A 24099-nucleotide genomic window follows, 5' to 3' on the forward strand; every position below is an offset into this window, starting at 1 on the left:
GATATTAGTAAATCAGAACAGAATTTTGCTTGTTTTTTTGTCTTCTGTCATATGTGATAGCTACCAACTCAGGATAGTGGTAGGGAAAAAAACTGAAGATAACTGTGTAGTAATACCAGACATGCCTGAATAGATGGGGACAAGACCAGGACCAAGTGGACTTATAAAGAGGCATAGGTATCAACTGGCCTGATAGAGAAGCGTCAGAGGAAACAAAGTAGAGGAGCAGTACTGAGAGCTGACACAGCAGAATGAGGACAGCAATTCAGTGGAAACAAGTCTCCACCATCAGTGACATTGCAAATAGGAAAGAGGACTAGTTTGAAAAGCAGTGGGCTTGAAGGACTGTGAGACCTAGCCAGGGGCGGATGTTGAAAGCCATGTCCCTGCACTGAGCTATGCATCTTTAACTCTAGCATTCAGAGAATGCCAGTAAAAAAGAAACAGCATTATATGTTGAAAGGAAAGATGTAGCAACCCGCATGGAACCTGAAAGAAGGTATAGGTTGCAGGAAGGGATAGTTGGAATAGGCACCAGAAAGCACCTCTCTGTGTGTACTTGCCTGGAACACTAGCAGCACTTGAAGCATCTCTCTGTATAGTACTGTTAATAAAGAACTAGTTTAGTTTAAGAAACACAGTGCCTTTTATATAATAATGTGCAAGTTGCCCAGCCTGCGGCACATTAAAGAGAGCTACCGCTTATGAAGTTCTAAAAGTCACCAGTGGTCTGACTTATCCCTGTCAAAAGTGTCATTAAAATGAGCCTGATTCTCCTCTTCTTTCACTGGTGTAAATCATACTTACAGCAGTGTAAACTTCAATGTAAATGAGACCAGAGACAGGCCTGTGTTTACAAAATCCTAGTCTGAGCCTAAGGCACTTTAAAGAGCTTTGCTCCACCTGCCTGTCCTTGTATATACTTCAAAGTATTTACCTGGAGATGAAAGGTTAAGTGTTGAAAATGACAAAATGTGGAACTATGGGGAAAGTTATGACCATGTAACCATTGTTGATCCAGGCAAACTCTGTGAGCTCTGAGATGTATACAGGTAGTGGCCACAGGTCTTAGTGTAAATTTGCATAGCTCCATTGTCTTCTACTTCATTGACTTGGGTGGAATGAAGTAACTTTGTACTCATTAATACTGGGGCCACTATGTGTCTATATTCTTTCTGCAGCTTACTTGGCAGATGGCTTGGTTCCCTTTCCTGGTTTCCTTACCCGTTTCATGTGGTCATTGAGGGCAATTCTCATGCCATTTCTCTTGCTCAGCATCTCACAGGACATGAGAGTGTAGAAGACACCAGTGCATGCCAGAGGCAGGCAGAAATAGAAGCCAAAAAGCCACCAGTCCTTCACATCTCGGTAGAACTGCATGCAAAACAGAAGGGTCATAAGGAATGATGGAAATAATCAGACTGGATCCCAGGGTCCAACTAGTCCTGTCTCTTGCCTCTGACAGTGGCCAAATCAAACCCTTCCAAGGAAGGGCAGACATGAGTGGTGCAAGTCTTACATTCATCTCAGCCCATGTGAAATCACTGAACACTGGCTTGGGAGGTTTGGCTTAGAGGTGAGCATAAATCCAAACAGATCAGAGCCTAAGCAAATGTGGCTGTGGATCTAGATGACAAGTCCTGATTTAGCTCCTGTCTCTGCAACAGGCTGAACCAAAGCTCTGGTCCACCTGCCAACCAGTTAATAGTAGGGCACCAGGGCATGTCTATGCGAGATGCTATGTTGCTATAGCAATGAGCTATGGTGATATAGCTCATCATTACAGTGACATAATGTTGGTGGGCACTAACCATGGTGCCGCCACCACTGCTCAGTAGCAACAAGATACTGCACAGGAAGGTAAAAAATGATCCATGTGCCACTGGGACCGCACAGTACTGGCAGGTACTGCACGGTCAGAAGCACATGTAGACATGCCCGCTGTGACCCAAATGGGCATGTGAGCCAAATCCCAGACCTTTCCAAACTTTGCCCAATCCTGTTATCCCCTGCCTTGTTCTGAGGACCAGGAGAAGCTGGATACCATCCACTTCTGCAGCCATGCATGGGATGAAAACTTAGATGTGCCTGGGCCCCCACCCGATCACATCCCCCTGCAGGCAGAGGAGGGAGTGGTATACGCACCATCATGAAGCTGGACTTCTGTTCAGAGGACAGCATGCAGACCCAGAGAATCTGCTCACGGTAGTTCAGCTCCACCATGTCAAAGGCAATGGCTTCAGGGACAGCCAGGACAATAGCCACAACCCAGATCAGCATCACCTCAACTGCCTTCCACATGGGGATTCCTATCCCTCGGATTCGGCTCCAAGAGGCCACCGCTCTGTACCTGCCAAAGAGACATGAATGCAAAGGGAAGTTGTTCCCTTCCCTTCACACTCTGTACCTCACCTGCAGCAGCATCAGGAGAACAGATGATGGTATCGCCGTGGATGTAGTCTTTCTAGACTTTAAGAAGGCCTTTGACACTGTCTCTTACCCCATCCTCATTAATAAATTAAGCGACTGTGGCATTGATGCCTACACAGTTGGATGGGCAAAAATTGGCTGATGGGGCGCACCCAGAGAATAGTGGTGGATGGGTTGTACTCAACCTGGAGAGATGTGAGCACTGGGGCACCCCAGGGCTTGGTCCTTGGGCCCACACTGTTTAACATCTTCATCAGCGACTTGGACGAGGGGGTGGAAAGCACGCTGTCCAAGTTTGCTGATGACACTAAGATGTGGGACGAGGTGGACACATTTGAAGGGAGAGAGTGGCAAATAGATTTAGACAGACTACAAAAGTGGGCAGATGAGAATAGGATGGGGTTCAACATAGACAAATGCAAGGTGCTGCACCTTGGGAGAAGGAATCCACAGCACACATACAGGCTGGGGAGTTCCCTTCTTGAAAGCACAGAGGCGGAATGGGATCTTGGAGTCATTATTGACTCCAAGATGAACATGAGCTGCCAATGCCAGACCGCAGCCAGCAAGGCCAGCCATACCTTGTCATGCATCCAAAGATGCATCTCAAGCCGGTCCAGAGAGGTGATGCTCCCCCTCTCTGCGACTTTGGTCAGGCCGCAGTTGGAGTTCTGTGTCCAGTACTGGGTGCCACATTTCAAAAGGGAAAGCCTGGAGAGGGTTCAGAGGAGGGCCACCCGCTTGGTGAGAGGGCAGCAGGACAGGCCCTACGAGGAGAGACTGAAGGACCTGAACCTGTTCAGCCTCAGCAAGAGGAGGCTGAGGGGGTACCTGGTGGCTGCCTACAAGCTCATCAGGGGAGATCAACAGCAAATAGGTATAGCCCTTTTCTCCCCAGCACCACCTGGGGTGACAAGGAACAATGGTAATAAGCTGATGGAGAATAGGTTTAGGTTAGAAATCAGAAGGCAATATTTTACGTTAGGGTGGCCAAAATCTGGAGCCAACTTCCCAGGGAAGTGTTTCTCGCCCCTACCTTGGGCAAATTCAAGAGGAGGTTGGATGATCTCCTGTCTGGGGTCTTGTGAATCCAGCATTCATTCCTGCCTGTGGCAGGGGGTCAGGCTAGATGATTTGTTCAGGTCCCTCCTGACCCTAGCTATTATGAAACTATGAAACTATAAGAAAGCAGCAAGAAACGGGCCTGATCAAAAGGACTGCAAAGGGATGGATTAAAGTAGCCCCAAGCCAACTTTAACTTCCACATTTTTCCATTTCCCCTTCAGGTGTGTTAAACCAAATTAGACTCCCTTGGATGTCAGTAAGGGACCGTCTGTGCGAGCCTGAGTCTAACTTCCAGTATATTAAACTCTTCTCTGACTTTGGTTTGGGGGAGCCATGGGGTGTGTTACAGTAAATGGCCACACTATGATTAAATTGGTCCAGCAGGAGAACGTGGTGGTGGTGGTGATAGGTACGTTACCTGTCTATGCTGAGTGCACAGAGACTGAGGACAGTGATGCCCACAGAGGCCTTCTGAATGAATGGGACCAGCTTGCACACTTGCACTCCAAATGGCCAGTCTTCTGCCAGGAGCTGAGAGAGTGGGGGAGGAAGCATATGTAATTAATAGACGTCAGGCTTTTTTCAGTATCAGAGAGTTGTCTCCAGGGTGGTAACTGCCCATGAAAGTAAGGCAAAATCATTAGAAAACTTACATGTCCCCTCTTTGGCAGTTTACACACGGGATTGTAGGACCACTATTTATATTGTTAACCAGACATGTTCCAAGAGCATGGATGTAAAAGGATGGTCACATGTGCTGGTAATGGACCCAATGCCAATATGTGAACCCATACACTGGCATTTTGGGGTCAGATGTATAGAACTCGGATTTGAATCCTTTAGGCCTAAGGCGTTTGGGTCTGGGCTGGATTCATAATTAGAAGAGAGATATTTTTCAGAGGGAGCAAGAATTTTGCAAAACCAGCTCCTGAATTTCAATGTAATTACATTCAAACCCAGACCAAATTCAGTCTTTCATCCAAACTTGAATGTGAATATCAACATAGGTCTTAATACCAGTTTCTTTGTTGCAATACTAGCTACAATAGACAATATTTCATTGCATGAGACTAAGAAAATAAGCAATGGCCAACTTCCTAAGAAGTAACCAGTGACATGAATATAGGTCAGGAGGAGGTGTCTTGGCCAGCATGATGGCTGAAAGGCACCTCAGGGTTATGGTTAATCACAGGATGAACATGAGCCGCCAGTGTGATGCTGTAGTCAACAGAGCTAATAGCATACAGGGATGCATTGGCTGATGCATTACGAGCAGGGCTAAGAAAGTGATACTTCCTTTCTACTCGGTGCTGGTGAGACCCCAGCTAAAGTACTGTGTCCAGTTCTAGATGCTGCACTTCAAAAAAGATGTGGAGAATCTTGAAAGGGTCCAGAGAAGGGCCACGAGAATGATTAAGGTCCTGGAGGACAAACCTTATGAGGAAAGACTAAGGGATCTGGAATTGTTCAGCCTGGGGAAGAGAAGACTAAGGGGGGACTTTGTGGCCATCTATAAGTATGTAAGGGGTCAATATCAGTAGCTGACAGAAAAACTGTTCACTAGGGTGCCCCAGGGGAGGACAAGGAGCAATGGCCATAGACTGTTAGAGGATGGTTTCAGGTTGGATGTAAGGAAGAACTTCTTTACTGCAAAAGTGACCAGAATCTGGAACAGGCTTCCGAAGGAAGTGGTGCAGTCCCCAGCCTTGGAAGTCTTCAAGAGGAGACTGGACAGACACCTTGCTGGGATCATTTCATTTCAGCAGTATCTCCCCCCAGAGCAGGGGGGTTGGACTCAATGATCTTTAATTTCTATGATTCTATGATACTGTGTAATCCTTCATTTTTTGGAAGTCACTGGCTGGCCAGACTCAGACAAGTCAGAAAAGAAAGATTCATTTAGGACTAGTTCCTAATTGAACTCAGGGAGATCAGGATTTAGCCAACAAAGGAGGAACTAACAAAAATAACTATGTTGATTCTACCACAGGCCAAATTTTGCTTCCTTTACCCATTTGATGCCAGTAAAGGTACATGCTTGAGTAAGGTAAGCAGAACTGGCCTCCCACAGCCATCCGTAAAGGACTCTCCCTGCTTCCTATCCATCAGAGACAACAGGGCTGAATGAAGTCTTGCCCTCATTCTGTGGCCTACACTTCACTGAACTTCACAACTTCTGTTTTATATTCATGATAACTAGGGTACCCAGGTGGTCTGCAATTAGAAGGGACCCACTTTTTTCTAAAATCATGAACGATGTGTGCCCCTGGAGGCGGGGGGGGGGGGGGGGGGGGCACGGCGACCACCCGCAGGTGGTGGCAGTGGGGGCATGGCGGCAGCGAGTGGGGAGCTCCTGCAGGTGGCTGCAGCAGTGTCGGTGGCAGGGGAGGGTGAAGGTAGTGAGCGCCGACCAGCAATCAGTGACCACCCACAGATGCCGCCGACAGTATCAGCGGTGATTGGCGACCGCCGGTGTCAGCAGTGAGTGCAGGGGTGGTGGCGAGTGGCAACTGCCCACAAGCACTGCTGGCAGCATCGGCAGCAGCCAATCACAGGGCATGCACTACCAATCCCAGTGGGTGCATGTGCACCCCCTACATGTCACCAATATCTAAAACAGCGGGCCCACTTCATCCCAGAAACTCAATGGCATTACACCAGAAATGAGTTCACTCCACAGTACTTATTTAGCATACTGCCTGGCACTAATGTGATAAAACTGCATACTTATGATAGATTGTTATGCTAATTTATAACTGAACATAACCATTTGAAATCCAGTTATTGGGCTGACTGACTCAGGATTATACTGGCAAAAATCATTTCTGTACATTGCAGACTTGAATTACATGCATGCGTGCAAAAAAGAAAGAATGAGTGTATCTTGAAGACTGAGATTTTAATTGCATAAAAGTCAGGAAATTCAGTTAACGAACCAGAACTTTGTGCCTGTTAAGTGTGTACTGAACAGCATGTTTAGGCTATGGCCATAGATTTATAACCATGACAGGCCTGTATCTTTCAGTACTTTAACTGGTGTTAATCAGGGTAATCACAGCAAGGAAAGAATGAATAGTATACTATATTGAGACTCATAGATTTCATAGACATTAGGGCTGGAAGGGACCTCGGATCATCGAGTCCAGCCCCCTGCCCAAAGGGCAGGAAGTCAGCTGGGGTCATAGGATCCCAGCAAGATAAACATCCAGTTTGCTCTTGAAGGTGTTAAATGTGGGCGCTTGAACCACCTCCGGTTGCAGGCTGTTCCAGACCTTGGGGGCTCGGACAGTAAAGAAATTCTTCCTTATGTCCAGCCTGAAATGGTCTTGAAGTAGTTTATGACCATTCGACCTGGTCGTCATCCCTTGGGGCGCTCTGGTGAACAAACGTTCCCCCAGATACTGGTGGTCACCCCTGATAAACTTATAGGTGGCCATTAGATCACCCCTGAGCCTGCGCTTTTCCAGGCAAAGAGCCCCAGGGCTCTCAGCCTGTCATTGTAGGGTCTGCTTCCCTGACCTCTGATCATGCGCGTGGCTCTTCTCTGGACTCTCTCAAGCTTCTCCACATCCTTTTTGAATTGTGGAGCCCAAAACTGGACACAGTACTCCAGCTGCGGCCTCACTAAGGCCGAGTACAAGGGGAGAATGATGTACCGGGATTTGCTTGGAAGCATCTATGGATGCAAGCCAGCATTTTGGTCGCTTTACTAGCCGCAGCATCGCACTGCAGGCTCATGTTCATCTTGTGGTCAGTGATGACCCCCAAGTCTCCTTCTTGCATAGTGCTAGCCAACATAGCACTGCCAAGCCTATAAGGATGCTGCGGGTTTTTCTTCCCAAGGTGGAGAACCTTGCATTTATCGGCGTTGAACACCATCAGATTCTCATCCGCCCACTTGCTGAGCCTGTCCAGGTCAGCCTGGATCACCCGCCTGTCTTCTGGTGTGGATGCTTTGCCCCAAAGTTTGATGTCATCGGTGAACTTGGCCGGTCCGCTTGTGACCCCAGTGTCCACATGATTAATGAAGATGTTGAACAATATGGGTCCAAGGACAGAGCCTTGGGGGACCCCACTGGTCACAGGACACCATGATGAATGACTTGCATCAATTACTACCCTCTGGGTCCGGCCCCAGAGCAATTTTCCAGCCAGTAGATCGTGGTGGACCCAAGGCGACAATTGGCCAGTTTCTCCAAGAGGCGATCATGGGAAACCAGATTGAAGGCTTTTTTGAAGTCAAGATATATGACATCAATCTCTTCTCCCTTGTCCAGGTGATAGGTCACCTGGTCGTAGAAGGAAATGAGATTGGTCAAGCAAGACCTACCCACAACAAACCCGTGCTGGCTATCCCTTAAGATGTTGGCGTCGGCCAGTCCATTAAGGATGGCCTGTTTGATAAACTTTTCTAAGATCTTCCCTGGGATAGAAGTCAGGCTAATGGGCCTATAGTTAGCCGGATCCACTTTCCTCCCTTGCTTGAAGATAGACACCACATTGGCCTTCTTCCAGTCTTCGGGCACTACACCAGAACGCCAAGAGTTTTCAAAGATCCGTGCTAGAGGCTGGGCTATGATGCTCGCCAGCTCCTTGAGTACCCTGGGGTGAAGATTGTCAGGGCCAGCTGACTTGAAGGTATCCAGCTTCTCAAGATGTTCCTTCACAAAGTCAGCATCAATGGAGGGCAGGGGATCACCCTCACCCAGACTTCCCTGTCCCGTAGCGGGCATGGGCGTCCCGTGGGACTGATGAAAGACCAACAAAAAGTACCTATTTAATAGGTTGGCTTTTTCCTGGGCGTCAGTTGTCAGTTGCCCCATCTGTTTCAGCAGGGGTCCAACGTTGCCCCTGCTTTTCCTCCGGCTCCCCACATATCTGAAAAAGGACTTTTTATTGTCCTTGATGCTCAAAGCTAGTTGGAGTTCAGTTGCAGCCTTGGCTTTCCTGGTCTGCTCCCTACAGGACCGGACCAGTGCAGACTCAGAAGATATGGATTCAGTTCATTGCTCTGCTGCATGCTCCTTCTCTGTGGCCTTGAAGAAGGCACTACTGGAGGCTGGATCTATCGATTGTCATGGGCTTTGGAACCAATGGCGGATTAAGATTTATTGGGGCCCTGGGCTCCAGCGGGAGGAGGGGCCCCTTTCCCTCCTGGTGTTGCCACTGCCAAGGGTGGGGCAGGCCTTTGTGCCTCCCGGGGGAGGCTGGGTTGACCTGGCTGGGCTGGAGCCAGGGTGGCACATACCTGCCTCTCCTCCCTGCTCCCTGCCTCGCCACACCCCCCCCACCACAGCTGGAGTGGAGCAAGGGCAGATGAGGGCTGCCTGCTGTGGTCTCAGGGCTCTCCACCCTGCTGCCTGTGCCCTGGGGGCTACAGCACAACTTGCCACTCCCACTGCTGCCTGGCAGGCAGGGGGTGCACGGCTAGCATGGAGTCCCTGGGGCAAAGGCAGCAGGGCAAGGAGACCCGAGCTCTCAGCAGGCAGCCTGCATCCACCCTGCGCACAAATCCAAGGGGGCATGTGCCCTTCCCCTACCCCTCCATGCCTCCCATGGGGGGTATACACAGCAGCAGTGAGCTGACCCCCGACCCCCCCACCACACACACACACACCCTGGACAAGTCACCCATGGCTCTGTCCTGCTCTCTGCCTCAGCCCTCGGTCCCATGTACCACCCTAGCTGGGCAGCACCTCCAGCACTAGCTCCAGTCCCTGCCCCTGCCTCTGCCCCTGCCCCACTCCCTCCCTGACAGTGGGAGCCTTGATCTGCCCCCCATACCTCTTCCCCCATATACTTACCTGCAGGAAGCTGCTCTCCATACTGCCCAGCTGCGTTCCAGGCCATGAGCATGCACACAGCACCCCCTACGTCTCACTCCCAGCAGCCCCAAGCAGCCCCTTACAGGCTAGAAACCCTCCATTTCCCACAGGAACCCAGGCATGCAGGGGGCCTCTGATTGGCAGGGGCTCCTGGCCCTGGGCCTCGCCACCCCATGCATTAATCCAGCTACGTTTGGAATAGGTACACATTCTTATCCTTTTTAATAGGGGAATATCCATTAATGTTGTTTGAAATCTGTGGTGGTGAAAGCATAGCAATCACCTAGGTTTAGCCTACTGGGATAACCTCAGCCCATATTGTGATAACTCTGATTTCCCCTTTTTTCTTGCCACTGGGTTTTCCTATGTTACTTACTCTCCTTCATCCCTCCAGAAGTCCCTTTCCTAGAAGCTTGGCTACCTGTTCTGCCACCCATGCCACTGCTCACCTCCTTACCAACTACCAACCTCACATTCAAGCCTCCCATCATCCACCCTTCCCTCTGCCATACAGGTGCTTTGCATTGTCAAGCCCCTGCTTAGAGGGGCCTGATCAAAGGGCCACTGACGTTAGCAGAAAGACTCTCATCGAATTCAGTGGGCTCTGGATCAACATTACTAATGGACAAAACAAATGCACCTTCCTGAGATCCATCTCTAGTCTTCCTCAGCTATCTTACCCCTCTCATACATCACACTGGTAGTATGTTTACTTATTGTGGTATCTGTGTATTCTATGTTGCAGGCTCTTTGGGACAGGGAATTTGGGCTGCTTTACAGAAATGAAATGCCAGGTACTCCAAGAATGCTATACAGTCATGACTGCTACTAATAAATGACCACTGAGACTTGATGATAAATACTTGAATTCAGCCTGCAAACCCCAGAGGGACACAGTATCCATGTGGTTTTACCCAGATATCTTCATTCTGACCTGGGACACCTGCTATATCAGGCTTCCCTAGCCCAAGACAGTTCTACCCATGCAACACCATCCTCCCTAGCAGTATCTCATCCTACTGTACTTCTGGGCTCCCACACAACACTACACAACATCTCTGCCCTGACCTGCAGCAGCTCTGGTGTTTCACTCTCAAGACAATTCTGCCCGTGCATCTACCAGCTGTGACAACCCCTGTCCTACAGTCCTGAGGCTAAGGTGCCAAATAAGATCTAGGGTAGAATTCACTAAACTCAACTGGACGTTTGGCATCAGCTGAAAATTGAACACAGGTGTCCAGAGCGCACAGTCTCATGGAATAACCCACTGGAAATGGAGCTTTCTAAGGGACAGAATGTACTGTTTCAGTCTCTGCATATCCCTGCTAGAGGCCTGGTGATTTGCAGCAGATAAACTGATGTGCAATTCAAAGCACGAGATTGGTTTAGCAAGTTGGCAGGGTCCCCTAAACTGTGGCTGGACACTACAGGTCAGACTCTGTTTGCCTCTGATCTCACAGGGCTTGCCTACACGGCTTCCCACCTAAACCAGGACCATTGCCTATAAAATAAGCTCCAACTATATGCATGCACCAGAGACTGGCAATGCAGTAGAGTAGGCAGCTCAGTGCTGGAGGGGGCCAATGAGGTCTATTCTCAGTCTACTCTGCCTCACTGCCAGCTGTGGTGAGCTTAACTAGGTGGGGAATATTTTATTAGCGATGGACAGAGCTGTATAGATACTTCTATAGTGTCACCACAAGCAGCCACAAGGCACATATCCCACAGGTTGCTCCTGCTGAGGCTCAAACTGGCACTCTCATAGTTTAGACTAGAGGCAACAATTCTGGAAGCTGACCTGAGATGAAACTCCTTGTGGCACTGTATCAAGGACCAGATCCTCCTCAGCTACTGCATGTGAGTTGCTGCAGTCAGCACAAGGTGAGGGAGAGTTGCCATCCTTACCAAATGGTAGTGCGGGGAGCTCTGACTAGAGTCAACAGAGCTAATAGCATACAGGGATGCATTAGCTAATGCATCACGAGCAGGGCTAAGAAAGTGATACTTCCTTTCTACTTGGTGCTGGTGAGACCCCACCTGAAGCACTGTGTCCAGAAGAGGTCAGGCCAGGTGCACTGAGAGATCAGGCTGCCCAGTCCTCTGCACACTGTGGAAGCTCCAAGACACAAATCTTTGCTGAGGTGCCATTGGATACAACTGCCCAGTTTTCCTCCTCAGGGCAGTGCCTCAATGCTGGGTGACCTGTGGTGTGAGGGAGACAAGACACATGCAGCCACAGAGTTGATTGTAATCTAGCTCCTCTCCAGTGACTGTCCAACCTTGATTGCAGTCCCCCTAGTACAGCCTGTTTAGTGGGTGTGGAGGACCAGGACTCTGATCACTCCATATGACCTAGCCCCAACTTCTGCAGGGCTGTTGCTGCCTTTATGAGATTGCCCCTTCCAGGGTTCATGTACAGGCAGCCTCTTGGCTGGACCACAGGTGAAACTCCACACCCGTCTTTTCAGAAGGGCTCCTTCACCAGTCTCCCTCACCTGGTTGTTCTCTGCTCTCAACTAACATGGGGCTTGCTGCCAATTCAACAGCATTTCAATTCAGCTCCTAGTATGAAGGAAGTTCACAAGACTGAAACCTTGTGTGAGGATTCACAGCCTACAAAGATGAAAGCAATAATTGCAACTATTCAGTCTGGCCTCCTGCGTAACACAGGCCCTATAACCACCATTAATTAGTTTGAACTAAAGTGTAGCTTTAAAAAAACATATCTACTCATGACTGAAAAGTCGCCAGTGACTGAGAACCCACCACAACCCTTGGTAAAATTGTGCCTATGGTTACTCTCCCTCATGATATATTTGCACCCTAGTTTTAACTAGTTTGGACTGTTGACTAGCATAAGACCAAGAAGGGGTCCCTAAAAGCACTCTATTATGTATATATGCTGGACAATGAATCCCCATTAACAGTTACATTGTTGAGTTCTGTGAGATTTTAATCCATTGAACATGCACCCTGTTGATTTCCTATAATGTTAACCCAGGGTTGCTCAAACTCTTGACCCCACAGGCCATAAGAGTGACGTGAGGCAGGTCCATGGATCAGATTGAGCCTTGCACACAAGGATGAAGACCCCCATGCACCCAGATAGTGCCCTGCACCAACCCCCTGTGCTGGGATTGAGCCCTGGGCTTCTGCACTGTAGGATCCTGCCCTGGTGCCCCATGCCATCCCTGCCTTCTGGGATCAGGACCTAGAGCCAGTGTCAAGCCCATCCACCAGGATTTAGCCCTGGGGCCTTGCACTGCCCCCAAGTCCTGGGATCTGGCCCTGGGGCTTGGCACTGCTCTCTCCTGGCTCCCTGTACAGGATCAGACCCCATACTGCCTGCATGCCATGATCAGTCTGGGCTGCTCACTGCCCAGCCCCATGTGATAGGATAAGGCCCTGTGCTGCCCCCAGAAATTTGGCAGTCAGGAAACAGTGACATTGCTCCTCCACTGCCAAAGTTGTGAATCCCTGGGGAGCCCCACAGGCTGGGTGACATGGCATCAGGGGCCAGATCTGGCCTGTATGCCAGGGCTTGAGCACTCCTGATTTTAACCTCTTAATGAAAATGTGGTGCAGTATCAAGTCAAAAGCCTTAGAGAAGTCCTATATTACATGACTACTACTATTTTTATCAGCCAAATTCAGAATCCCTAAAAAGTATCAAGTTAGGGTGAAGGGTAAGCTTAATGGACATTTTAAAATCAACAAGAGTAATATTTGGCTCAGCTGGAATAAGCTAAGCTGTGCATTGTGGGATCATAATATTTTTTTTTTCCTCAGAGGCTTTAAGCAGTGATTTAGAAGGGCTGAAAGTTAATTAAATGTTCACACACAAACACTCAGCCTCTCACAAACTCATGCACAGTCTTTATCTGAGAACACACCTTGTTTGTCATGGATAACAGTTTAGCCTTTTTTTTTTAAAGCCACTGATCTCAAAGTGAAAAAAGGAAAGGAAAGCACTATTGCCATCATTCTGTTTTACAGATGGGAAAACTGAGCAATGGAGAGGAGAAGTGATATGTATAGAAATAATATCAGGCAGAAACATGGGCATTTATCTCAGGTTTCCTGATTCTCCCTCTTACGTATGAAACCTAGGATCATGCTGGCTACCTGGTAACTAACTACCTACCAGGGCTTTACTGTATCAGGCTGTATAGAAACACATAGTATGAAAATGTCTGTAGAAAAGAGCTTACTCCCAGAATAGATGAGGAAAGCATATTGTGCATGACCTGTCCATAGAAGGTTAGTGGCAGAGCTGGAAATAGAACTCTGGTTTTCTGGGCCCCAGCTCGGTGACTTCTTCATTGGGTAACATTGTTTTTCTTGATTTGCAATCAATACTCAGATATATTATCATAGCCCCCTGCTAAACCAGGTTAGGTATTTATACCATGCTGTAGTATCTCGGCACCTTCATTTGATAAAGTCCCCCTTGCCACTTTCCCCAAATGTCAATATCATTGTACATGGTATTAGTGCCTCATCATGCTTACCTTGTATACATTGATTGGAAGAGCTATAAGGATGTAGAGAAGGTCCCCCAAGGCCAAGCTAGCAATGAGGACATTAGGTCCATTTCTCATGCATTTGTTCTTGTAAATGATCCTCAGCAGTGTAGAGTTCCCAATGATGCCCACCATAAAGATGGTACAGGACACAATGGTATTGATGTACTTGAAGATGTGTCTGATTTCAGCAGGCTTTACACACATAGGAGGCAGTGCTGGCTGTGGCTGGGCATTCTCAGGAAAGTCATCTGACTGGTTGGAGGGGACTGTAGCATCCTGTAATAATCTTGACTGAACAAGACTGTAGGCCTGCTCCTGGCCAAGAACCTCAAATGGTATGGTACTGTCCTTGAAGTTTCTTGGTGTCTGACCACAGACACCTGAGAAAAAGCAAGTCAGGCATATGGCTAGTGCTACAGAGGCTGGGATTCTAGCCATTGATGACTGAGTATCAGACCCCCTCCAGACTCTTATATGTATATTTGCTCGCAGTGCTAAAAATGTCCTTGCTTGGTCTCAGCTTTACCTGTAGAGAATGAGGCAAAAACATATTATCAGGGGAACTGGAAACTTGATAAATTTGAACAAATGAACTAAGTGCTTCATTGGTGGAACTGCATTGTCATTTTCATTACTCTTGAGAGAGCAGATTAAGGTCTGGGTTTTTAAAGTTACCTAACCTCTTCTACAATCAGTGAAAATTCAATACCTTTAAGAATCTGAAACTACATGACTTACTCAAGGTCATCAAACAAAGAATTGAATGTGCATTTCCAAAAGCACAGATTAATAACCTGTCTACTAAGTCATTCCTCATCTTCAACCCATTTGGTAACACTTCATATTAACCCAGCTTAACTACCATCTATGGCAACAACATACTGTAATAGTTTCTGGAGCGTTGGGGTCCCAATGGCATTCAACCCAGCTTCCTTTAATGTTGATGGAGGTATTCCCTTTGACCCTGGAAGGTTCTGGATTTGGCCCTTGGTGAGGTATCAGGATGGAGATTTACTAAACATCCCAGCTATGTAAGGCACCCACAAAGCAGCCAAATGACTATTTTTCATCATGACCCTTGTAGGTTTTAGTTACCACACAACTCTCCCTTGTGCCAAGAAAAAAGTCATAGTGAGATATGCTTGCAAGCTGTGCTGGGAATATAGGACAGGATTTTTGTATGTTGTATTTACAGCAGACATCTCATACCACTTAATGTGGTGGGGGAATATTTTTCCCTCCATTTATATAGTTTTTAATTGAACAGCTTCATTTCAGAATATCCTATAACATTCAATTAAATACTGAATGATGTAAAGCTCCCTAAGCTACACACTTTTTTGACTAATGAGAACACAATAATGGGGCTCTCATCTTGATCATTGCCCTAGGCACTCCTAAAATGCACATATACATCAGCAGAGATGATTGCACTTTCCATGTCACAGCCAAATCTTTGAAAGATCATTTAGTACATCAATACCACCTTCCACCTAAGGATCTCAACACATTTCCCAGTCATTAATCTGTTCAAAATCACTGTGCTCAAAGCAGTAAGTTAGTATTGCACACAGAAGCTGCCACAGAGAAAACTCGATAGCACATGACTTCTCTAAGCTCACGCAGCAAGTCCATGGCAGAGCCAAGAATAGAATTTAGGTCTTCGGACTAGAGTTGGATAAAAATGGCTTTCCCAGCATGCAAACATTTTTGCAAGTTTTTTGTTACACATTGGGATGAAATCAGGATTTCCCTAAGATTCTTTGCAGAGAAAGACCCTTGCCACCTCAGAACAGCCATTAGTCCAGTAACTAAGCACTTACCTGGGATGTAGAGACCAAAGTGCAAGCCCCTAGTCTAAGCCAGAGCAGGGACTTGAACCTGAGTTTTCTCTGGGCTACTGGCTATCTAGAATGAGCGAACAAGTCTCTTACTCTTAACCTTTGATTCTGACCGGAAATTCCATCTTGGACTCAAGAAACCTTTGTTGTAGGAATGTATGTAAATTCCTATGAAAAGTTTGTTTTAACTAATCTAAAAATTCCTCACCACCTATATTTCTGACCCTGCATCTGGATTCTTACCCCCATGCCCATTCTACTTCCTGTTTTTTCTTATTGAAATTATAGAGTAACTTTTAGACATCCATCATGCATCCATCACAGAGCATGGATGTAACAAAACTAAACATCCAGGATGTGTCAGATGTTACCTTGCTGATGAGACAAGGGATGGATGACTGACAGACATGAACTTCACCTTCTACATTTAACGCTGTGCCTGTGCACCTGATCCCTTTTCCAGTGACATCACTGGGAGATGTCCATTAACTTCCGGAGGAGTCAGAGTCCTCTTCATCACCTCTAGCAAGTTGCTGTTAACCTATGTGAATCATTTATAACATGGATATCAAGAATCTCAGCTGGTGTGGAGGTGGAAATGAACCATATGAAAATGTGATGGAAGGAGTCCAGGAAAGGGAATTTAGCGGGAGCATCAAGCTGAAGGCCAGGGACTATGATGGATACAAAAATAGTGTGTTTCTTGGTTTCAGACTGGGGAGACAGAGAGGCAGCAGGTAGGCCAAGTATGGGGTGGAGCAGGAAGAGAAAAACAAAGAAAAGATCAGGGACACAGAATGGGGACAGGGTAATGAGGGCATGAGAGATATACATGGGGAAACAGAGGAGGGATCTATGTTATGTGTTGGTGTTGCACTTGGAGAGATGAAAAGGAGGATAGGGGAAGACAGAGTGCTTAAAGAGTCTATGTAGATAAAAGTCTCTTGCCTTGTCATCACACCTCCTCCACTTCCTACCACCCCAGGCCTCACCAAGTACAACTCCCATCTCCTAAAGGAACAGCTGCTCATTTCCAGGTGTTCACACTTTTAGTCTGTTGAACACAAAGGAAATGTTCTGTGGAGATGATCTTGCTTTTTCTGAGTGTTAGAAAAACTCCACTGATACCCACAATTAACTTGAATTATTTCCTAATGAACTATTCCATCACACTTATTTATACCCTGCCAGGCAAGCTTAATCAATTCTTTCTTTTTATCATCCTTTAATCAGATCCGTGGTAGTTTAAATTGTAAACATCCAACTTTGGGAAGGAGATCATAACATTGGTTTCTATTTATATGCTGAATATAGATGCTAAAATATTAATCAAATCCTTTAATCATAGCTAGAATAGACCTGAAAAGTGAAGCTGGAGAATTTAAATTGCCATGAATTTGTTAAAGAAGCAAAGGGAACAGAAATATAACACCCCTTTAAAGAAAATCCCTTTGTATTTTGACTCCTTATGTGGAAAAGAGAGGCTTGGATATGTTTCGACTAAAGAGAAGCTGTGGACCCCATCCTTTTTTTCAACAGCTACTGCCTGTGATGCTTCTACATGCTAAAATATTCGCATTAATGACATCATATATGCCTAGTGTCTTTCATCCAGCAGGATTCCAAAGCATTTTACAAATATAACTACTGCGTAACTACTCCCAGTGGCCTACCAGGCACTGCACCCTAGGAGGGAACAGTGGCAACAGCAGTTGCAGCAAGGACTGGGACAGCTGTGACAGTGGTGGTGCTGCCATTTCTGTGCTCCTTCTAAGCAGGCACCTGAAGCTGGTGCTCCAATATATCCACTATATCTATATAAACTATATCCATGCCATGCATCTCTAGGGTGAAGGACAGCAACTGGTAAACCACAGAACAATTTAGGAAAGGAAGAAAGTCATATTGCAAAGAATTATTGGATTAACCCTTGGTCTGATCCTCTTTCCAGACTATACCTGTTTTTATCCAGTGACTGTAATATAACATGGATAAACAGACCTGGAACAACACCCCCCTCCCCCAGCTAAGATCTGTAACTAGTAGGTTACAGTTAGGTCCTTGCTTGCGTCTTTCTGGCCCATGGAATATTGCATTCTTTGCTGCACAGTGATGCATTTTGAACAGTGTCCTCCTCTTGGACTCTGCTATAGCTGGGTGGGTAGGACACTTTCATGGGAGGTTGGAGATCTGGATTTGAATGATCTCAGACTAAAGAAAGAACTGAATCAGGTTTCTTCTGTTTCCTAGGCAAGTTCACTAACCACTTAGCTATTTATCTGAAAGGGAGGCACTGTCACCAACTGTGTTTTAAAAAGAGTGGGCCCTGCTTGGCTCTTTCAAGGAATCCTTGTAGGTATTTACCACAGTGGTAGGTTCTGGTTTCAGTGTCCCATGTGAATGGAGGTGCTTCCCTTGCAGCCCTGATTCAGGCACCTAAACAGCAGGAAGTGGAGGGAGTTCTGACATATGCCAAGCTTGTTTCTCTTGCTCATGCAGCATACAAGGCTTTGGATTGCCCTTCTGAGGCGCCTCATTCTCCCTATTTGCTATAGGCGGCACCTCAGTCCAGGTTCTGGATTCAGTTCTGACACCTTGGGCACTGCAATTCCTAACATGTAGGCAGAGCTGCCCGTAGGGGTGTGCAGGGCCCGTGGCATATCAGCCTGTGTCAGGGAGTGGTGTGGCAAGTGGCTGGAGCACAGAGCTGGGGGGTTCTCTAACCAGCTTGTGGAGTCAGGTGCTGTCAGCACAGAGACAGCTTTGTGAGAGCCCACTAGGAGCAACATGAGTGACTATGTCAGTTAGATGTCATCAGGGTTAGGCAGCAACCAAGTAGCAGTTTTGAGAATATTGATGGCTCTAAAATAGTGGATTTAGGTACCAAAACAGCAGAGGTACAGTAGCAATTTCAGCATCCCGGGCAGATATGCTGGAGAGCAGGGTGTACTGAGCTGCTGCTATCTCTGGATGCCTCCCACAACCTGGCTGGTGACCCCTCACTTCTCCCTAGTTAAACTAATACTGAAGAGGCACAGATGTACCTAAATACTTTTGAGACAGAATCTCTCTTTCAAGGAACAACACAAGACCTTTAAAGACCTCATGTGTCTGTCTCCTTGGTTTTATATTACATCCATAAAATGGCAGCATTTAATCAAACAATATTACATACCTGAGAATTTCATTTTTTGATATTACCTTTTTAAACGTGCTTTAGCGACAGTTTTGTGGTAAGCTGACTTACTATAAAAGATGTTCCATGTCACTCTCTGGTGGCTATTCCACTTATTAGACTAATAGCTTATTAGTGCTGCCAGCTAATAGAGTCACTCTTGTTAGCTCAAGTGCTAGAGGTTCATAGATTCATAGATTCATAGATGTTAGGGTCGGAAGGGACCTCAGTAGATCATCGTGTCCGACCCCCTACATAGGCTGGAAAGCGTGCTGGGTCTAGATGACCACAGCTAGATGCTTACCTAACCTCCTCTTGAAGACCCCCAGGGTAGGGGAGAGCACCACCTCCCTTGGGAGCCCATTCCAGACCTTGGCCACTCGAACTGTGAAGAAGTTCTTCCTAATGTCCAATCTAAATCTGCTCTCTGCTAGCTTGTGGCCATTATTTCTTGTAACCCCCGGGGGCGCCTTGGTGAATAAAACCTCACCAATTCCCTTCTGTGCCCCCGTGATGAACTTATAGGCAACCACAAGGTCGCCTCTCAACCTTCTCTTGCGGAGGCTGAAAAGGTCCAGGTTCTCTAGTCTCTCCTTGTAGGGGAAGTATCACCTCCTTGGATCTATTCGTCATGCATCTGCTGATGCACAATAAAGTGCCATTGGCTTTTCTGATGGCTTCGTCACACTGCCGACTCATGTTCATCTTGGAGTCCACTAGGACTCCAAGATCCCTTTCCACTTCCATGCCACCGAGCAGGTCATTCCCTAGGCAGTAGGTGTGCTGGACATTTTTCCTCCCTAGGTGCAGCACTTTGCATTTTTCCTTGTTGAATTGCATTCTGTTGTTTTCTGCCCACTCGTCCAACCTGTCCAGGTCTGCTTGCAGCTGTTCCCTGCCCTCCGGCATGCCCACTTCTCCCCATAGCTTTGTGTCATCCACAAATTTGGATAGAGTACATTTCCCTCCCTCGTCCAAGTCGCTGATGGAGACATTAAAGAGTATCGGTCCAAGGACCGAGCCCTGCGGGACCCCACTGTGCACACCCTTCCAGTTCGAGACTAACCCATCCACCACGACTCTCTGGGTGCGACCCTCCAGCCAATTCGCCACCCACCGGACTGTGTAGTTATCCAAGTCACAGCCTCTTAACTTGTTCACCAGTATGGGGTGGGATACCGTATCGAAGGCCTTCCTGAAGTCTAAGTATACGACATCCACCCCTCCTCCTGTGTCCAGGCGTTTCGTAACATGGTCATAAAAAGAGACTAGATTAGTCAGGCACGATCTGCCTGCTACGAACTCGTGCTGGTTTCCCCTCAGCATAATTTGTCCTGCCGGGCTCTTGCAAATGTGAGCCTTGATAATTTTTTCAAAGACTTTGCCAAGGATGGAGGTGAGACTGACTGGCCTATAGTTGCCCGGGTCCTCCTTCCCCCCCTTCTTGAAAATGGGGACCACATTGACCCTTTTCCAGTCCTCTGGGACTTTGCCCATGCGCCATGAGTGTTCAAATATTCCCGCCAGTGGCTCTGCAATGATGTCGGCCAGTGCCTTCAGCACCCTCGGATGGAGCTCATCCGGGCCTGACGACTTAAAGGCATCCAGTTCTTCCAAGTGACTCTGCACCATCTCAGGGTCTATGCATGGTAGTCTGGCGCCTTGCTGCTGCCTCTCTACAACCCCAGTGAGAGACTTGTCCTGCCCCTCGCTTAGGAACACTGAGGCAAAGGAACTTTGAGGAGTTCAGCCTTGTCCCCCCTGTCTGTCACCAATTGTTTCTGCCCATTTAGCAGGGATCCTATTCCTCCCTGAGCCTTCCTTTTACTCCCTATATATCTAAAAACCAATTTCTTGTTGTCCTTTACTTGGGATGCCATCCTCAGCTCTGTGGTAGCTTTGGCCCGTCTAACTGCCTCCCTACAAGCGCGAGCAGAGGAGGTATATTCATCTTTGGTGATCTCTCCCTGTTTCCACTTTTTATGTGCTCCCCTTTTGGCCCTTAGGCTACCCTGGATTTCTCTGGTCAGCCAAGGAAGCCTCCTGGCCCCTTTCCCTCTTTTTCCTCGCATCGGGATCATCTCGCTTTGTGCCCGAAGGATCGTTTCCTTAAGGCCTTTCCTTAAGATCTTTGCTTTCAAGCAAATGGTCAAAGATCCCAGGATGACTGGTAGTGGAGGATCATTACAAATATACCTTTATAGTCTGAAAGGCTTTTACTAGCTCTCAGTCAGAGAGCTGAGCTGCACAGACTAAACACAGCTATACTATATCCTCTACCCATTAATGTACCTGAGGAATGCTATAACATGCTGTCCCTTTCTGCTCTCCCAGCCTTAAGTCCTGAAAAAATTATGCAGATATGCAGCTCCAATGAGTTCAGTCAGATTCTTTGTACAGGCCAGAGTTCTAGAATCAGGAAGTTCTAATGACCCACAGGATACTTGCAAAGCAATTAACTAAAAACAACCTCTATTTCTTCTTAGCCTAAAAAGTCTGAAAATTATTTACATTTCAAGGCTCTTCAGTTTGCTTGCGATGTTGGACTGTTGGTATGAAGTAAATATTCCCTGTGTTTGAAGGGGGCACCATCATCATCACCACTGCATCTTTAGAAGACCAATGGGCAGGACCTGGTCCAGAGAATGCTTTTTCTCGATGAAGCTCAAAATACTTAACAAAGGGAGGGAAGTACTGTCCTCATTATACATATGGGGAAACTGAGGCCCAGAGAGGGGAAGAATCTTGCCCAGTGACACACAATAAGTCTGTGGCAGAGGCAGAAATAGAATTCACTGAATTATGCTGCTTCCTCATGTTAAAAATAATCTTTCTTGATTCTGCTAGCAACTTCATTAACCATCATATTAACGTATTATTTAAATTTTCCTGTTAGAAAGCATAATAGAAAATAATCCAACACAGTGCTATAGACATTCAAGACCATTAGATAGACATTTCTCTAAAAAATCAAGAATTTAAGGAGGAATGAGCCACTTCCTATAGAATCTTATTAAATATAATAATTATATATATTCCTGTATTAGAAATCTATAAGTTGGCTTAAAAATGTATCCAGTAGTTAGTGTTCCCTACACAATCCTAAGAGTCTTTCTCATAATGGTTCCTTTTATTGTTCCTTTTATTATTCCATTATTTTATAATGGTTCCTTTCTTTTTATTTCTCATATAGATTCCATTATTCTCATAATGGTTCTTTTAATCACGTTTTTTTCATTTACTTTTTTCATTTCACTCAGATCAGACAATGAAAATATACCAGTCAGTACCAGCCCATTGTTAGAGTCTCATGCTCTGGTTAAATATTGCAATGTTTGGGTTGTCAACATCACAGGAAACGTTTTCAATGGAAAACAAAGCTTTTGACATTTTTTAAACTAAATGATGCCAACGCTTCTACTAGTATACAGTTTTGTAAAAAAAAAATAGCCATGCATGTACACCCCCCATGTTTGGCCAGACCCTAGGTTTTATGGAATAATGTTGATTTTAATCAGCCAAAATTGTAACCCTTTTTTGCTTAAATTATTTGTCAGTTTTTTTATACATACCATGAAACATACCCATTCAGGGTTACTACCTGACCAGGCAGTAATCAAACCCTCAAAGGAAACTCTCTAGTTCACCTGATACACTTGAATACTAGAGTGGGACCCTCATATTGGGGAAAAAAAGTATGCATATAACAATACCAATGACCAACTCCCTATATCTCTCTGGTCAGTCTACCTGAGAGGAGACTAAGAACATAAATGAATCTACAGAAAATCATGGTTCGACCATGCTCCTGAGATGGACTTCACTGAAACAGTTTTCAGATAGGAGGCTTAATACATATGTGGCTGTTTCCAGTACCCCATTCAGAATACTAACTTCTAAAAGGTGTCAGATAGCCAAAGCCAGGACTTTAAGACTTTCTTTGGGATAAGAACAGGAGAATCCACTAGATTCTCAGTTAAGAATTTCACCTTGACACAACCACTACCTTATCCCTCTGCCACATATCAACCTGTCACAATCAGGGAGACAGCACTATGTACCTGTTTCATTCAACAGCACTGCAAGTGTATGGGGATGTCCTTGGTAGAGGGCCCTGACACATTATAAGACAAACCTTTTCTGAAGGTAACTCTTTACTGTGAAAAAATAAGGTAAAAAAAGATTATTTCATGTCCCCAGATGCCCCTTTGCTCTGAGTGCAATCTGGTTCGTAAACGAATGGGGGAAATAAAGGGTTTGCTATAACCTGTACCAAGTTCACTTTTTTTGTCCCTATGCAGCTGAAGAACACTTTGATTGGTTTGCACAATCTTTTTTTCAGTTTGTCACACAGCATGTAGATGCAGAGGAAATGACAGACAAGCATGCAAAAGTTATTTCTTTTCTGAAAAGTTATTTCTGAAAAGCTATGAAATCACTTGTTGATTTAATGTTTTGCAAATCACTCCATGAAACAATAAAGCCTTCCTCAGAAATAAATTACCTTCCTTTGTCCTTATGAACTTGGAAGCTCCTTGGACTAATTTCATTCACGCTAATGGTTCCTTTTTCCTGAGCAGGCAGCTGGGCTTGTTCTGGAGACCCCAGTGAGACCCACAGATTTTAGATCCTGGAGTTTGCTTTAATGTGCATGGTGATCTTGAGGATGTTGCCGCCCGTACTCTTACTGAAATGGTTTTGAATGAAGTGGTTAGTTATATAGAGAATCCCTAGGCTTCCCCCTCTAACCAATGGTTGAAGGCCAGGGCAAAGATAGAGGAGGAGGGGGAAGTGAGATAAACACAAGACAGCTCATAAGGCAGATGAAAATAATAAACAGAGCTTTAGGCAGGAAAAAGCAGAGATAGCCAGGGAAGGGACCCATGGGGGAGGGGGACTAGGATGGAAGGCTCATGATTTCAAGAAGCATGGCTAGCCTGCTACCACACTGTCACATTTTTAATGGGTCCTGACTTGCTCTGTTGTTTAGTTTGCTTTCAAAATTATAGCTACAGCCCTGTGCCAAGCATCTTTAGAAGAAGGATGCTAGAGAAAAAAAATCCCTATTTGCAAAGGGCTATATGAAGCCACTTGGTCCCAGAAGTGGCCTCTTCCCACTTAACCAGGAACACATAATCAGAATGTGCACCTTGTGCAACCGGACTGACCCTGACATGAAGTGTCCATCTGTAGTTGAACTCTAAATTGGTGTCAGTGTCCAAGCCAGAGTGGCCTAA

The 24099-nt window shown here is 46.3% G+C and overlaps 1 protein-coding gene across 1 annotated transcript in view; it reads right to left on the reverse strand.

The window, feature by feature from the left end:
* The window catches only part of LOC102560293 (endothelin receptor type B), a 33951-nt gene extending 10379 nt beyond the window's left edge, over positions 1-23572 (reverse strand). The window contains exons 1-5 of the mRNA XM_006258420.4: positions 23367-23572; positions 13832-14372; positions 3914-4026; positions 2146-2350; positions 1225-1374 (exon numbers count right to left, since the gene is read on the reverse strand). Coding sequence (XP_006258482.1) covers positions 1225-1374; positions 2146-2350; positions 3914-4026; positions 13832-14284 — 921 coding nt within the window. The 5' untranslated portion in view covers positions 14285-14372; positions 23367-23572. The remainder of the gene's footprint in view (positions 1-1224; positions 1375-2145; positions 2351-3913; positions 4027-13831; positions 14373-23366) is intronic.
* Between the last annotated feature and the right edge of the window lie 527 nt (positions 23573-24099).

The sequence above is a fragment of the Alligator mississippiensis genome, chromosome 8 (genome assembly GCF_030867095.1).
Source record: "Alligator mississippiensis isolate rAllMis1 chromosome 8, rAllMis1, whole genome shotgun sequence".
Classification (NCBI taxonomy): Eukaryota; Metazoa; Chordata; order Crocodylia; family Alligatoridae; genus Alligator; species Alligator mississippiensis.